Raw genomic sequence first — 16,451 nt, forward strand, 5'->3', positions numbered from 1 at the left:
TAAGGCATTCTGGGCATCAAAGTTTCTCAATATGGATCTCTCTAAAGCGACAAGTTCTAGACTTCTTCAACTCCATGAGTTAGAAGAGTTCTGCAACCAAGCTTATGAAAATGCCAAGATCTACAAAGAGAAAACAAAATGGTGGCATGATGGAAAGATCCAGCATAAGGAGTTCTGGGAGGGACAACAAGTTCTCTTATACAACTCAAGGTTAAAACTCTTCCCAGGGAAGTTGAAATCAAAGTGGTCGGGACCGTTGACGGTTCACAAAGTTTTTCCTCATGGAGCTATAGAGATCAAAAATCAAGCAAATGGGGATACTTTCAAGGTGAATGGGCACAGGCTAAAACCTTATTACCAACCAGGTGGAAGGATTGAAGTTGTTCGTCTCGCAGGATGAAATGAACAACCGTTGAGCCATGCGACGTTAAACAAAGCGCTTCGTGGGTGGCAACCCACGGGATTTATTTTTAATAGTTTTATTTGTTTTTGCATTGTATTCTGTCGTAGGTACAAGCGGTGTGTCTTTTGCGAAGCGAGAAGCGGGTAGAGAAAAGAATTCAATTTGTGGAAGAGAATTTAAAAAATCAAGTTTTGGAAGCCCAGAGGTGTGACACGGGCACCCGTGTCCTGTGACACGGCCGTGTCACAGATCCTGAAGAAGTGGCGTGAAAAAAACAATTTTGGGGAAGTCAGAGGTGTGACACGGACACCCGTGTCATGTGACACGGCCGTGTCACGGGCCCTGGAGGTTTTTCTTCGAAAATTAAATTTTGGAGGAGTGGCAGAGTTCTGACACGGCCACCCGTGTCCTGTGACACGGCCGTGTCAGGAGCGTACGCAGAATTTTGTGAAAAATCCACTATCTTTGTGGTGGGCCCCCCAATTTTAAACTTACTCTCTCTCTTAAGCAACCCAATTAAAAACAAGTTTTTGCTACCTCTCTCCACCATTTTTCCTCTTTCTCTTCCAGTTTTTATTCATCTTCTCCTTCTCCAACCATAGCGTCCATTAAACCCTCACCCAAAACCTCCAAGTTCACCCTCTAATCTTCACCAAATCACAATCCGTCTTCACAAAAGTTCATCCTCTCATCATCCAAATCATTAATCTCTAATTTATTTTTACTTTCACCGTAGTTTTTTTTTTGTTTGTGAATTTTTGTAGGGTGCCACTATGCCTCCAAGAAAAGATGTGCAGAGAAGGGACAATGCTGGGACGTCTAGACCCACTCAAAGAGCAAGAAGAGAAGGAAACAACCATGGAATTACTTTCCGGTTGGATGCTCACAGAGAAAGGTACAATGCCCACCTTCGGAGAAAGATTGTCCCGCCGAGGTATGTTTGTGATGTTACTACTGAATGTTTAGGAATTCAAATAGAGATTCACCGTATGTTTCACTCACTAGGTTTGCTTAGATTGATTCAGTTTGAGGCTCCCAGTTTTGAGCGATTAACTTATGAATTTTTAAGCACTTATGAGTTTGAGATGAAGCTGAGAACAAACAGGGTGGAACCAGAGCATTACGGGACATTAAAATTCCGTATGTTTGATATGGACCATGTATTGAGTTTGGAAGATTTTGGGGAGGCTTTGAGGATACCGAGTTCGGGTGTGGGTAGGGCACCGAACTCATTTAACCCAGAAGCATTTTGGATAGCTATCACAGCCAAAGAGTTTTATTGTCCTAAAGGGGAAAAAGCGACGAGTATCCAAAACCCTGCTTCCGCTATGCCCAGAAGGCTTTGGCATATACCCTCTTTGGTAGAGGAGACATCCCCGGCGTAGTTTCCATTCGGGAATTATATTTTTTGTACTGCATGGCTGAGCAAAAATCGCTTAATGCGGCCGCTTTCATAGCGGATCATTTGAAAAGGTTAGCCGAGCAAAATCAGGGGATATTTCTATTGGGGGTATTGTAACTGCGTTGGCTGATGGTTTAGGGTATAGTACAGAAATGCAAAATCTTCAAGAAGTAGTCCCTCGTATTTTAAAGATTGATATGGCTGCTTTGATCAAGCAGGGAATGATCTCTGTGCAGCCCCAAACTTATTCTTTGATGATTCATGGGGCTCACATTTTGGAATTGCCTAATCCTAATCGTGTGTCCATTTATGATAGAGCTAACTGGTTATATACCAGCACCACCCCGAATGGGGAAGGTGACATGGATCTTGAGTTTTTGGATGCAGGTGGTGAAGATGACCAGGAGCAGAATGAGGAAGACGAGCAAACAGGTCCACATCCCAACACATTTGATGAGGGCACATCTCATATGCCGCAGGACCAGTGGGGGTGGATGCATACTGAGATTGAGTATTTGAGGGCGGAGCAAGCTCGCCAAGGAGAGGAGCTATTGAGGCAAGGGATCGAGCAAACTCGCCAAGGAGAGGAGCAAACCCGGCAAGGGACTGCTATTTATAACATTCAGGAAATGATACAACGCATGATGTTGCAATTTCCATACCCTCCACCTCCGCCTCAGTGAGCACTGTAAGTCTCCCTTATGCTTTCTTATACATTGAGGACAATGTTAAGTCCAAGTGTGGGGGAGGTTCTTTCATTTTTAGTTATTTTATGTTATTTCCGTTTTTGTTATTTCCTTATTTTATGTGTGTTTTGAGTCTTCTGTGCACCAGGATGAATGTGATTCCAGAGGAAAGTATCATGGGAATGAAGGTGAAAAAGGGGAAAGACGCATCTTAAATTGGCTTCCAGGGCACCTGTGAAAGTTGGCACAACTGAAGAAAAATGCTAGACGCAACTTGATGGTGCCAAGTGAATGAGTTTAGAGTAACCCGAACCGGACATGAAGTTGTACAAAATGGAGACCATTGTTGATCCTGTAAGCAATACTCAACATGTGAGGATATACAAAGCCAAACACTTTATTTCATCATGAGAGAGCATCGGGTATGGCATTATCACTCTAATTTTGCATTTGTTCTTCATATAGTACACAAATTGATCACACACACTAAGGCACTTTTGTTTGTTTAACCCTGAGCCTTTCTCACCCAACCTTTATGTCTGTAATCCTTCGTTAATCAATCTTGACCCATCGCCCATGTTGTTTCTTTCTAAAAATAAATAAAAAATATAAAAATTCATAACCCCTCATGTTTCCCTTATTTTTGGTATTAACTATAGTTACGTACAAAAGTTTTGTGCTAAGCATGCGAAAAGATAAGTTTGGGGTAACCGAGTCCGGTAGCAAAAGAAGAAGGCAAGTGTAAAAAGAAAAAAAAAAGAGAATATAAAAAAAAGGGGAAAAGAAAGAAATTGCAAAAAGGAAAAAGAAATTGAATTTGTTTTACACACTTGCCATCACTTAAAGAGTTCTAAAACTTCGGAAAGCAGAAAAAAATCGCTAAACACTCCAAATACAATGTAATGTGCAAAAATATCTCGGACGGATTAGTTGATACAAAACCATAAACCCTCGTACCCAACTTCTTTGTTTATCCCACCTAACCTAAACCCCGTTACAACCCATAAGTCCTCAAAAAGTGTGTGTTATTGATTATGTGGAATTGTGTTAGAATGTGTACAAAAATTTAAGAGTAGATATGCATGCCTTGATGAATGAGTGAAACACTTAACCCAGAGAGAATTTGCGAGGAGTGTGATTGAGCTTGCAGGTAAAAGAATGAGTCAACAATGAAGTGCAACGGAAAAACTTCGGAGAGGGGAATCGAACACTTTGACACGGAAGTAAATATCAAGTGTGGAAGCATCAGTTGTGTTGTGGAGCAAAAGAAAAGTTCATGGGTGTCCTCTTTTTTTCTCATCCATCACTTGAGGACAAGTAATGAGCTAAGTTTAGGGTTGTGATCGGTCACCAATTTCACCTTGTTCCTGTGTTCGAATCAATGGAAAAGCACTTCATTCGGTGGTATTTTAATTTGTTTCAGTCTAGTTCTTGTTAGTTCTGTTTATTTTCGTATATGAATTTTGTGTGTTATCTTTTTTAGTTTTTGTTGTTTTCCCATTGCTTTTGATCTTGTGTTGGTAGTGTTTTAAGTTATGCAGATACAAAGCACGATTCGAGACAAGAAGAAGTGAGTTTTGGTGAGACAGAGCTGTGACACGGCCACCCGTGTCATGTGACACGTTCGTGTCACACTTGCTGAAGAGAAATGCTTAAATGTTGTGAAAGCCAAGAAGTCAGAGATCTAACACGGCCACCCGTGTCCTGTGACACGGCCGTGTCAGACTTGCGCGCAGAAAAATATTTGTTTTCAAATCCTTGAATCAGTCACTTAAGGAAGGGCATTATGGACTTTTCGAAGCAAAATAATTGCTGAGAGATATTTAGTCACTGTTTGGAGAGGAGAAAATCACTTTTTGATTACTGAAGAACGATAGAACAGGGGATTGGAAGCGATAGGGTTTGCGGCGAAGAAATCTTCAAGAGCATCCGCAATTAAAGATCCATTCACACTTCTCTTATTGTAATGTCTTCATCCTTAATTTATGTTATCTTGACATTTTCCATGAGTAGCTAAACTATTACTTGTTAGGGTGATGTCCCTGGATCATGTGATGTAACGAATTACCTTTACCGTTTGTTTTCAGATTATCTTTATGAAGTTGAGTTTATGATTAAAAGTTCTTATTGCTTCATTATATTGGAAAGTATTTTGTTGATTCACGATTGGGATTTGGTCTGACAAACCGTCTCAATGCTTTTTAATCATAACGTTATCACTGATAACCACTTAGGAATAAGGGTTTGATGAATAGCGATCATAATATCCAGACTATGTCTTATAGAATCTTGGTATAAAATTATCGTGATCAGGAATGAAAAGATGGTTTTAATCTCAAGAAGTTTTTCACTAAGGAATTAGGAAAAATCAATGTTCGGCATTGGTAGTTGAGAATTTCTTAAGTTAATCTGTTAATTGGTAATTATTTCGTTACAGAGCGATTCACACACCTATCCTAACTGGTCTTCGCATATTTTCATTAGGCAAACTATTTCATCCCTTCGTTTTACATAAGCTGTTATTTAAATTAAAAATCAAATTCAAACACCCCAATGACTTTTTATTCAATTGCACTATTGTGAAACATATAATTCCTACGCAGTTCGCGAGTTCGATGCCTGGGAAATTAACTCCCTTATTACTACATCAGTAAAAATAGTACACTTGCTATTTTACCGGTCAATATTCCTGCCTTTAATCCCTGCCTTTATTTTCTGTACATTATAACTGTTTATTTTCATTAACTGCGTGGTTAGTAAATTAGGGAGTGGCAACTAATAACTGAATATAGCTCACTAATTAAAAGATAAACTTTCTGAATATAATCACATGATTGGTGCACACACACACACCTTTAGGGTAATCCCTCTTGTTGCCTGTTGCCTTTCGATTAAAAATAGTCAAGTACCTCGGATACGAGGATGCCTTAGCAAATGTTTCCCTCAGTTCATTATCATCATCAAAGATCATAGTCCTTTCGAGTTGCCTAAACAATGAAATGATCTTGTCCCTCGATGTTGCCTCGATAAATGATGATCGTCCCTGCGAATGCTAAGGTATCCTTACTGGTTGCCTAAAATGACTATTATATCCTTCCCTAAAGACTACCTGCCCTTTTTATGGTAGGGACAGTCTTATGGCGAACGATAACCCTCGATGACCCTTTTCAAATCCAATGAAAGGACTACTTGCTCTCTTTATGGTATGGATAGCCCTTTCGAACGAAAACTTAAAGAACAAGAAAGACAATCTTAGGGTAGGTAGCTTTTAACTGCTTGCTCACAATCAATTCAAAATTCAAAATGCTTTTCACACCTGCTTTTCAAATAATTCCCAAAAGGCTACACTTATTTACAAGTTAAAGTCCTTATTCAAAAATCTTTTCTAATCACACACGACACTTTTCAAACAATTCAAACAAACAAGTGAGCTAAGCAATTAAGAGCCCATGGATAACCATGGATGCAAAGGGTTCTTACACCTACCCTTTGTATAACCTACCCCCGAACTCAAAATCTTTCAAAGGTCTTTCATGTTCTTTTTTACTTTCCTAATTGAATAAAATAAAAGTCGGTTGCGACTCTTGCTATCCGCACATTTCAAAAAGTCAGTTCTCCCACCGTATTACAGCTTATCTTTTTCTGAAAATGGTAACATCTAAAATACCCATAAAATCAATAAAAATTGTTTTTCAAAATTTGCACATACACCTTTTCTTTTATTTATTCCTAGAAGCAAAACATAAATCATGTGCAGATTATCTCTTGATAAACCCGTTGAAAACAATGATCCTAGGCCCTCTCCCAACTTTGAATACCTGTGTACGAAGCTGAAGAAGAGAGTAATGAAGAGATCCCTGAAGAGATCACCCGTCTACTTGAGCACGAGGAAAAGATCATTGAGCCGCACAAAGAGCCTTTGGAAGTAATCAATTTAGGTACTAAAGAAGATAAAAGAGAAGTGCGAATTAGGGCATTGTTAGAAGCAAGCGTCAAAGAGGAAATGGTTGATTTGTAAATAGAATATGTGGATGTCTTTTCTTGGAGCTAACAAGATATGTCTCGGTTGGATACCACTATTGTAGAGCACATATTACCGTTAAAACCAGAATGTCCGCCTGTAAAGTAGAAGTTGAGGAGAACTAACCCAGATATGGCAGACAAGATCAAAAAAGAGGTACAAAAGCAAATTAGCGCTGGTTTCCTCGTCACATCAGAATATCCTCAATGGTTGGCCAACATAGTGCCCGTTCCCAAGAAGGATGAAGAAGTCAGAATGTGTGTTGATTAAAGATACTTAAACAGAGCAACTCCAAAAGATGATTTCCCGCTACCCCATATTGACATGCTGGTAGATAGCACTGCTAAGTTTAAAGTCTTCTCAATTATGGATGGATTCTCAGGTTACAATCAAATCATGATGGCACCTGAAGATATGGAGAAAACAACTTTTATGAAACCATGGGGCACGTTTTGTTACCGTGTGATGCCATTTGGTCTGAAGAATGCTGGAGCAACTTACCAAAGAGCCATGACGACTCTCTTCCACTGAAGTTGAAGAAATTGAAGTTTATGTGGATGACATGATTGCCAAGTCTGCATCAGAAGAAGAACATGTGGGGCACCTACTGAAGTTGTTCCAACGTTTAAGAAAATACAAGCTGCGTCTGAATCCAAGCAAATGCACATTTGGTGTCCGCTCTGGAAAATTATTAGGTTTCGTCGTTAGCCAAAGGGGTATTGAGGTTGATCTCGACAAAGTCAAAGCCATTCGAGAAATGCCTCCTCCAAGAATAGAAAAACAAGTCAAAGGATTTCTCGGACGATTGAATTACATCTCCAGATTTATATCTCACATGATTGCAACTTGTGGACCGATTTTTAAGCTTCTCCGCAAGGGCCAAGAATGTAAATGGACAGAAGAATGTCAAAAAGCTTTTGAGGATATCAAAGAATACCTGCTGGAACCTCCAATCTTAAGCCCTCCAATGGAAGGAAGACCTTTGATCATGTATTTGACCGTACTTGAAGATTCTATGGGATGTGTCCTAGGTCAGCAAGACGAGTCTGGTCTAAAAGAGTATGCCATTTATTACTTGACCAAAAAGTATATTGACTGTGAAACAAGATATTCACTACTCGAGAAAACTTGTTGCACTCTCGTATGGGCTGCTCGCCGGCTAAGGCAGTACATGTTGACTCAGACGACATATCTCATATCCAAAATGGATACAATAAAATACTTATTTTAAAAGCCTGCGTTGACTGGAAGAATTGCCCGCTGGCAGATGTTATTATCAGAGTACGACATCCAATATCGTGCCCAAAAAGCCATCAAAGGAAGTGTTTTAGCCAATCATTTGGCCTCCCAACCTATTGATGATAATCAATCTTTACAAGAAGATTTCCCAGACAAAGAGATCATGTATTTGAAATCAAAAGATTACGAAGAACCTTTACATGGAGAAGGACCTGATCCCGAATCCCGATGGGGTTTGATCTTTAATAGAACTGTTAATGCTTATGGTAAAGGAATTGGGGCAATCATTGTTATGCAACAAGGTTCTCATGTACCATTTACTGCAAGACTGATGTTCGACTGCACCAACAATATGGCTGAGTCCGAAGCTTGTATCATGGGACTAGAAGAAGCCATTGATCTTAGAATCAAGATTCTGGATGTATATAGAGATTCTGCTCTAATTATTAATCAGATCAAAGGAGAATGGGAGACCCGTCATCCTGGTTTAATTCCTTACAGAGATTACGCCCGAAGACTGCTTGCCTTCTTCAACAAAGTTGAATTCCATCACATACCTCGTGAGGAAAATCAAATGGCAAATGCATTGGCTACTCTAGCTTCAATGTATCAAGTGAAGTTTCCAAATGAAGCTCCTCAAATTACAATCATGCGCCTGGATAGGCCGACTCATGTATTCACTGCTGAAGCTGTCACAGATGACAAGCCGTGGTTTTATGACATCAAAATCTTCTTACAAAAACAAGAGTACCCACCTGGGGCATCTAGCAAAGACAGAAGAACATTGAGAAGATTGTCTGGTAATTTCTTCCTAACTGGAGATGTGCTCTACAAAAGGAATTTTGATATGGTATTGCTCAGATGTGTGGATAGACACGAAGAAAACCAATTAATGCAATAAATCCATGAAGGATCTTTTGGCACTCATGCCAACGGACATGCAATGACAAGAAAGATACTAAGAGCGGGTTACTATTGGATGACAATGGAATCTGACTGTTACAGATATGTGAAGAAGTGCCACAAATTCTAGATCTATGCTAATAAGATCCATGTGCCTCCGACGCTTCTCAATGTTATATCCTCTCCATGGCCTTTCTCTATGTGGGGAATTGATATGATTGGAATGATTGAACCTAAGGCTTCAAATGGACATCGTTTCATCCTGGTCGCCATTGACTACTTCACCAAATGGGTCGAAGCTGCCTCTTACGCCAATGTTACTAGATAAGTGGTAGTAAGATTTATCAAGAACAATCTCATCTATTTCTACGGCCTACCCAACTGGGTCGTTACTGATAATGGCTCTAATCTGAATAACAAGATGATGAAAGAGTTATGTAGTGAGTTCAGGATTGAGCATCACAATTCCTCTCCCTACCGTCCTAAGATGAATGGAGCGGTAGAAGCAGCTAACAAAAATATCAAAAAGATTGTCCAGAAGATGGTTGTAACTTACAAGGACTGGCATGAAATGCTCCCTCTGGCTCTGCATGGGTACCGTACTACAGTTCGCACTTCGACTGGGGCAACACCTTTCTCCTTAGTATATGGAATGGAAGCCGTACTCCCGATAGAGGTTGAGATTCCCTCCTTGAGGATCCTCATGAAGCCAAATTATCAGAAGCTGAATGGTGTCAAGCTAGATATGATCAGTTGAATCTTATTGAAGAAAAAAGAATGACGCATTATGCCACGGTCAGCTTTACCAAGAAAGGATGAAGAGAGCCTTTGATAAGAAAGTCAGACCTCGAATATTCAAGGAAGGCGATCTCGTGCTCAAGAAGATATTAACTCTTCAACCAGATCCTAGGGGCAAATGGACTCCCAATTATGAAGGCCCATACATTGTCAAATGAGCCTTCTCAGGTGGAGCTTTGACTCTTACGACTATGGATGGTGAAGAATTCCCACGTCCTGTGAATACCGATATGGTCAAGAAATACTTCGCCTAAAGAAAGAAAAAGAAAGAAGCTCGCTAAGTTGAAAACCCGAAAGGGCGACTTAGGTAAAAATGAGCGTCTCGGTGGACTAAAAACCTGAAAGGGCGGTCTAGGAAAAAATTAGAGACAATAAAGGAAAACATCCCAATGAATTGAAAAGCTGCAAAAGCAATTCATGCAAAAATTAGTGAATATGGCAAGTAACCACATCCGATATCACCTGACCATCCTGAAGATTTTATAAAGACTCTCAACCGACGTCAGCGTACGCGTGATATTTAAAGTTGATAGGGAGACTAGTGATCATTGTATTTCAGTGTACCCTTTCCTGAAAAAGTTACCATTTTCAAACTTTGTAATCCATGGAGTCTTGCCGTTCGCAGACTACCATTCCATTAATGAAAACTTGGAATTCTTATTTTTATTCTATCTTGCAAAATTCTGTTTTTTAATTAACGGATTTGAAACAAAGTCAAAAGTTGTTTTTTTCAAAATAAAGAGATAGAACATTTTCTTAAGACTCTTGAACACAGAGGTAAATGTAGACCTAAAATCCCCAGGAGAGTTGATTCTCGAAACAAGAAGCAAAAGCACCGACAAATTTTATCCCATAGAGCAGCTAAGTCTTGATACAAGTTGTCTCTATCCAGAGATAGGTTTTCTTCTCGAAATATGTTCCCCTTTTCAACGGGTTTTCTTCTCGGAATGAATCTTTTGATAATGAAGATTGGTTTGAAGAGTATTCTCTTCCCCAGCAAGAATTGCATCCCAAACAGGAGATGTTATTAACAATCGAGAGAGTATATACTCTGGTGTCATACCTCAAAATTTTCCCATCATATTTCAAATAATTTGGCTCAAGCACTGAGAAATAAGCTCACTTACCAATAACCCCCACAACTAGGGTTTTGCTTCTCTCAAGGTAAAATCAGGTTCTGAATACCTCAATTGGACATCTTGGCTTCTCATATTCCTCAAAGAATCCTCACACCAAATTTCAAGCTCTGATTCACAAGATTGCTCAATCAAAAGCTCAGAAAGTCAACAGTCAACTAGTTTGACCTCAAAGTCAACTGTGGTCAAAATACAGTCAAAATTCCTGATTTTTGGTCAATATCCTTATTTTGAAGTAATATTCATAATTTGATCAAGGGTTGATCATGATTCACATGGAACATCAAGAATTTCCTAACCAAAGCCTATTTTGAAGGAAATTGAATTCCATACAACTTTGCCTCTCAAAAGCCAAGTCCAAAAATGCTTCATTTTGGAGATATGAGCCAAAACATTACAGGTCCTTTCTAAAAGTCAACCAAAAGCAGTTTTTTGTCAAAGCCCATATCATCAAGATAAAATCCTCAAATGGAAAAAGGGTTCCAAAGTGGCTTGTAGAGGAAATCTTGAGGTTTCCAAAAAGTCCTAGAACTCTTCCATATCTTAAAAATTGAGGGAGATATGCCTTGTCAAAATTGGACAAATTTGAGTGGAAAATGTGAAGTAAATAATGGTCCAAAATGAGTTTTTCTTGCAAATGGGCCCAACTTGTTAAGATTCAATCTTGATCCTCAAGTTATCCAAAGCATAAAATCTAATTGCCACAAGTTATTGATGACTATATGATTTTTTATGAATTTTTATTCATTAAAAAAAGTCAGTTTAATCAAATATTTGAAGGAAAATAGAAAAGATTTGATTTGATCTATTTTTCAACCATAATCAATCACCAAAATATGCATTATTTCATAACAAATTCGTGCAAAGAAGATTGATAAAAGATTGGATTGAAATTGGCCTATTTTAGAAGTATTTACAAATCAAATTTTCCAAAACCTCAATCTTTGATTCATCAAGATTTACTTCAAAATTGTTGATCTAAACCCTTCCACTATAAGTATAAAACTTATTCAAATGCCAAGGACACGAAAATTCTGAGCATCAAACCCTATTCAAGAAGCAAATTTTTCACTCAAGGACACCAATTCGGTTTTGGAGTTTGGAGAAATTTCAAGGCATTCTAAAGGTTGCAATACAATCCTTGAAGGTTTCTGAAGCTGTTTGGATACTCACGCGACATCAACACCCCCAGAATTATCTCCATCTAAGCCACGGTATGTCACTGATAACTTGAACTCGGGTATGACAATTCACGCATCCATATTGAAATTTGCTTGCATATTATTGTTCGTGATGCTGTGTTGATTGTTTCTGGAGGTTTAATTGCGTTCTCATGCACGTTTGCCGTAGATTGCCATATTAGGGTTCATGTTTTAAATTTAGGGATTTTTAAATTGCTTGTATGCAATTTTGGCTAGTCGCAGGTGTTGCAGTGACGGTTCAACAACCGTAGCTAAAAGTTCCAGGGCTAAAACGACGGCCCAAGGTTGAAGATGACCCCGTGTCATCATGTGATTGGCCGATTTCAAATGAAAAGCGCGCGTCACTTTTTTTTATTCCAGACGGATCTGGCGTGCTCTCGCCCACGTGCATAGGATACACCCCCTCATATCAACCCTCATATCTTCGCTCCATTCCATCCAATGCCTCTGGACGCGCAAGTGCACCATGGACATCCAGAGGCCTGCAACACGTGATCCTGTGCTAGGTTTTTCTAATTTTTTTTATTTCTTTTTATTTAATTACTTTTTCTTATATGTTTTTTACTAAAACTTTCTCTTTTTAAAAATTAAAACCCTTTTTTTAAAAATAAAATAATAACAAATTCTTTTAATTAATTTTAATTAGTTTATTTAATTAGTAAATAATTAGTTAAATAATTTTGTTAATTATTTTAATTAGTTTATTTAATTAGTTAATAATTAGTTAAATAATTTAGTTAATTATTTTAATTAGTTAAAATAATTAGGGTTAATTACTTAATTAGGTTAATTAATTAGAACAATTAGGGTTAATTTTTGGTTTAATTAGGATTAGGGTTTCACTTAGATTTTAACCATAAATAATTTTTAGGCTTTTACCCATTTAGGTTTTTAATCAGCCTTTTTAAGGTTTGCCCTTCAATTTTCAAAAACCTTTTATTCTTCCCTTTTAATTTTCCTTGCAATCATTCGAGTTTATCCTGTCTTATTTTTGTGGTTTACCCTTGTGGCTTGTTATAATTAATTAGGCTTTATTTTCGCGCTCATTTCTTCACTATATTGTATCTGCCCCAAAGCCTTGTAATAGCTATAGGTTTATTTTCTGCCCTTTAAATTTCTACCTTTTATTTTCTGCGTCCACGGGTTTTTGGCTATATAATCCCCCACCCGAAACCTTGTAATAGTTTAGGATTAATTTTCCGCAGTTTAATTTCTGTACAATATAACTGTGTGGTTAGTAATCCTAAGGAGTGATAAGATTGTTAATTAATTTAGATCACTAATTTTACAAGATAAATATCTGAATTGAATCACCTGATTATGACACACACATACACCTTTAATGGTAACCCTTCTTATGCTGCCTGTTGCCTGTTGCCTTTCGATTTAAAAATAGTCAAGTCCCTCGAATACGAGGATACCTTAGCCTGCTACCTACGAATAAAATCATCATATGAGATCTAATCCCTCTATGTTGCCTCGGTAAAATGATGATCGTCCCTTCGAATGCTAAGGTATCCTCACTGGTTGCCTAAATAACTATATATCCTTCCCTAAAGACTACCTGCCCTCTTTATGGTAGGGACAATTTTATGGCGAACGATATGCCTCGATGACCCTTTTCAAATCCAATGAAAGGACTACATGCCTTCACGTTCTTACAAATATCACGCTTTTACACCTCATGTTTTAATGTTTTTCAAAAACTCAAGACAGACATATGCATTGCATCTCATGAATTCATTATTAAACATATCCTGCTACATAATTTCAAATGTTAGCATCAGGAAGAATCTGCACAAGGTACGACTAATGGCCAAAAGTCATCCCGACAGACGAAACTATTTCAGCAGCAACATCTCTTATAAATGACTCAGTTGATTAGAAGTCAATGAACACAAGGGGCATGACATATTTTGTCCAATTAATCTTGGGCAATCAGGTCAAGATTCGAAACTCGGACTAAATTGGAAATTGTAGAGCGGTCTCCAATCCAAGGTAATTGTGACGATGAATTACCTCTAATTATTAGTAATAACAGTGATATGCTTCCCAGTAGATATGCTCCACACGTTATTCGCCAATACTATTTTCCAAATGTAGGATTCTTCTAATCATGTTGCACCCTTGTCTTGGGTCTCTATTCTTCTTAGTCAGAGCTTCCACAACTTGTTTGTTGTTTACTTGTTTGGAAAGTTTCATTTAGCCTTTTTTCCAAGCAATTTTTAGTCCCACAAGGACTCCTCATTGTTCAGTAAAATAAATGTTGCACTGACCTATGTGTTTAGCATAGCCGCCTATCCAGTATTTAAAAACTCTCCCATATCCAACATTTCTAGCTTTCAATGCCCCATCAATATTAAGGCATGTCCAATTCTCTTTCGGGGGCACAATTTGATCTTAATTTCATGAATTATTTGATTCCTCCATCTCCATATACTATGACATGTCGAGGCTACACAAAGCTTGCCAATCAGTTGTATCCTTACTTTGATTTTGCTGCATGTTCATAGCCATCCATTCTTCTAACTTAGTGTTGAAAAAAAGCTTATTTGTTTCAATTATAAACTAGTGGGTTCCAAATCTGCTTAACCATTTTACAATCTCTCATTAAATGTAAGGTTGTTTCCTCCTGGTCCTTACAGTCAGCATACAAACTATCTCTTAATTTTAACTTACTAAAGTACCTATTGATCTTGAGGCCATGCTGGTGTATCAACTAAACAAACATTCAGATTCTCCCTAGTACTTGCAGACGCCATATTATCTTCCACTGTTTCTTCACTTCTCTTTGGCGTGTGTCACTGTCTCTTTCATATATGCTAGAGATTGTGAAGTTTCCATTTGCTCATCCTCCCCATAGGAAAGTGTCCTTAGCAATCTCATGCATTACATGAGGACATATAGCCTGTATTTTATCATGTTTTTCTTTTGTGAACTTGTTTTTTTTCCAGCAAGTACCATTTCCAATTGCCTCCTTCATTCACTAATTCTGCCACTGTTCTCAGATTCTTAGGGTCTCTAGTCTGCTGTTGCATCACATCTTTGAGCTTCAAACGTGGTTCAACCCAAGAATATTCCCATGCTTTTATTTGAGTGTGTTGCACCCCAAAAATTGCCCTCCCGATTTCATTTTTTCTGACTTACGCTTCCCATTTCATATGCATACACTCCCTTAAGTCACTTGCATAACGTGCATTCATACAATTAAGCACCTTAGTTCGAAATGGATTTTAAGGTATGGGATCAAGAGATTTCTGGTAATTTGGGTTTTCTCCATGATTCATTTGGCTACTACACTCGAGTTGAGGTACATTGCCTTACCCTTCATATATTTGCAAATGCAATCTTATTTCGAATAAGTGCAATGGCACAGTGGATAATGGAGTGAAAGTAAGTAATGCATAGTGTGGAGAGAGGTGAGTTCGAATCCCATCTCCCTTAATGTTGATTTTTCTTCTACTTTTTATTCTTTGTCACTTTAGAATTTCCTTTTTATATGTCAAATTTTAGTATAGCACTAGGTTAATTTTAGGACTATTATCTCTTATCTTTAGTGTTTATTAATAAAAACCATTAAAAAATTAGATGTCACGTTTTTTTTTAAAAAAGTATTAGAGTTTGTTTTATTTTTTTTTATGACCATTTCTCAACCAATCTCATGGATGTCTTATACACCACGTAAAATTCTAATTTTGTCTCCTGCTTCCGTAGATGCACATTGTGGTGTCGTTTTCTTTTACCTCCCCGTTTCACTTGGGAGGACGGCACGCTAGACCCTTCACGCGAAATTTGGAAGGAGAATGCGCCCGTGGCGGGATGAATTTTATTTCAGTTCTTCCTACGATATCACACGAACTTTCTTATTTGTCCTACGAGTAGGAAAGGGGAAAAAAGATCTCAACTAAACCCTAGGAGTTTGCTAAGTGTGGGGATTTCACCTAGACTAGAAATTCTGGAGTCCGGGAGGTCGGTTATACATAGGGAAGTGTTTAAACACCCTACATATCTGTAGTACTCTACAGGAACCTTCTCTGTGTCATTGTGATTGTGTTTGCTGCTAATGATTGGGAAAGTTTCTCCTTTGTGTTAGGAGAAGGAATTGATTTGATTTGAAAAGACAGACAGACAGACAGACTGACTGACTATTTTTGGTATTTTATTAGCTCGCTGAGATTCCTTGTGAACCTCATGCCTACATATCCCTAGTGGAAGTCAGAGCTTAATGTAGTTCGGGGAACTAACTAGGGAAATTAATTGTTTTTTTGGTGCCTTGCTTGAAGCTCAAGGTTGAAGCTTGGAATTAAATCTCTGTTTACAGTAAAGAGACATGAAATCATCTCTACAGAGAGGTATTTGTACTATTCTACCACAAACATTTTGAAAGAGTGACAGAATAACTGAATTCATTTCATTCAAGAGGGGGACCTTACTTGGGTGTATGCAAGTATGCCAGTCAGATGCCTCTTAAATGAAAGAAAGATGCTCGTCCAAATTAGGGAAAGTGTACAAGTCTGGGGATGTGCCAGAGCATGTCTTTCAGAGTCCTAAATGGGAGACTTTGATTGAAATTGAAATTGAAATGTTTGTTTGTTTGAATGTGGTAGAGTAGTAAAAATATCTCTCTATAGAGATAAGCTATGTCTATCTACTGTATAAAA

The 16,451-nt window shown here is 38.1% G+C and overlaps 1 protein-coding gene across 1 annotated transcript; it reads left to right on the forward strand.

Moving 5' to 3' along the window:
• The first annotated feature begins 7,074 nt into the window (after positions 1-7,074).
• LOC131604614 (uncharacterized) lies at positions 7,075-8,652 on the forward strand. The gene is made up of 3 exons (XM_058877044.1): positions 7,075-7,598; positions 7,764-8,084; positions 8,253-8,652. Exons 1-3 carry the CDS (start codon positions 7,075-7,077, stop codon positions 8,650-8,652), a joined length of 1,245 nt encoding a protein of 414 aa, XP_058733027.1.
• Positions 8,653-16,451: the final 7,799 nt, after the last annotated feature.

The sequence above is a fragment of the Vicia villosa genome, linkage group LG5, assembly GCF_029867415.1.
Source record: "Vicia villosa cultivar HV-30 ecotype Madison, WI linkage group LG5, Vvil1.0, whole genome shotgun sequence".
Classification (NCBI taxonomy): Eukaryota; Viridiplantae; Streptophyta; class Magnoliopsida; order Fabales; family Fabaceae; genus Vicia; species Vicia villosa.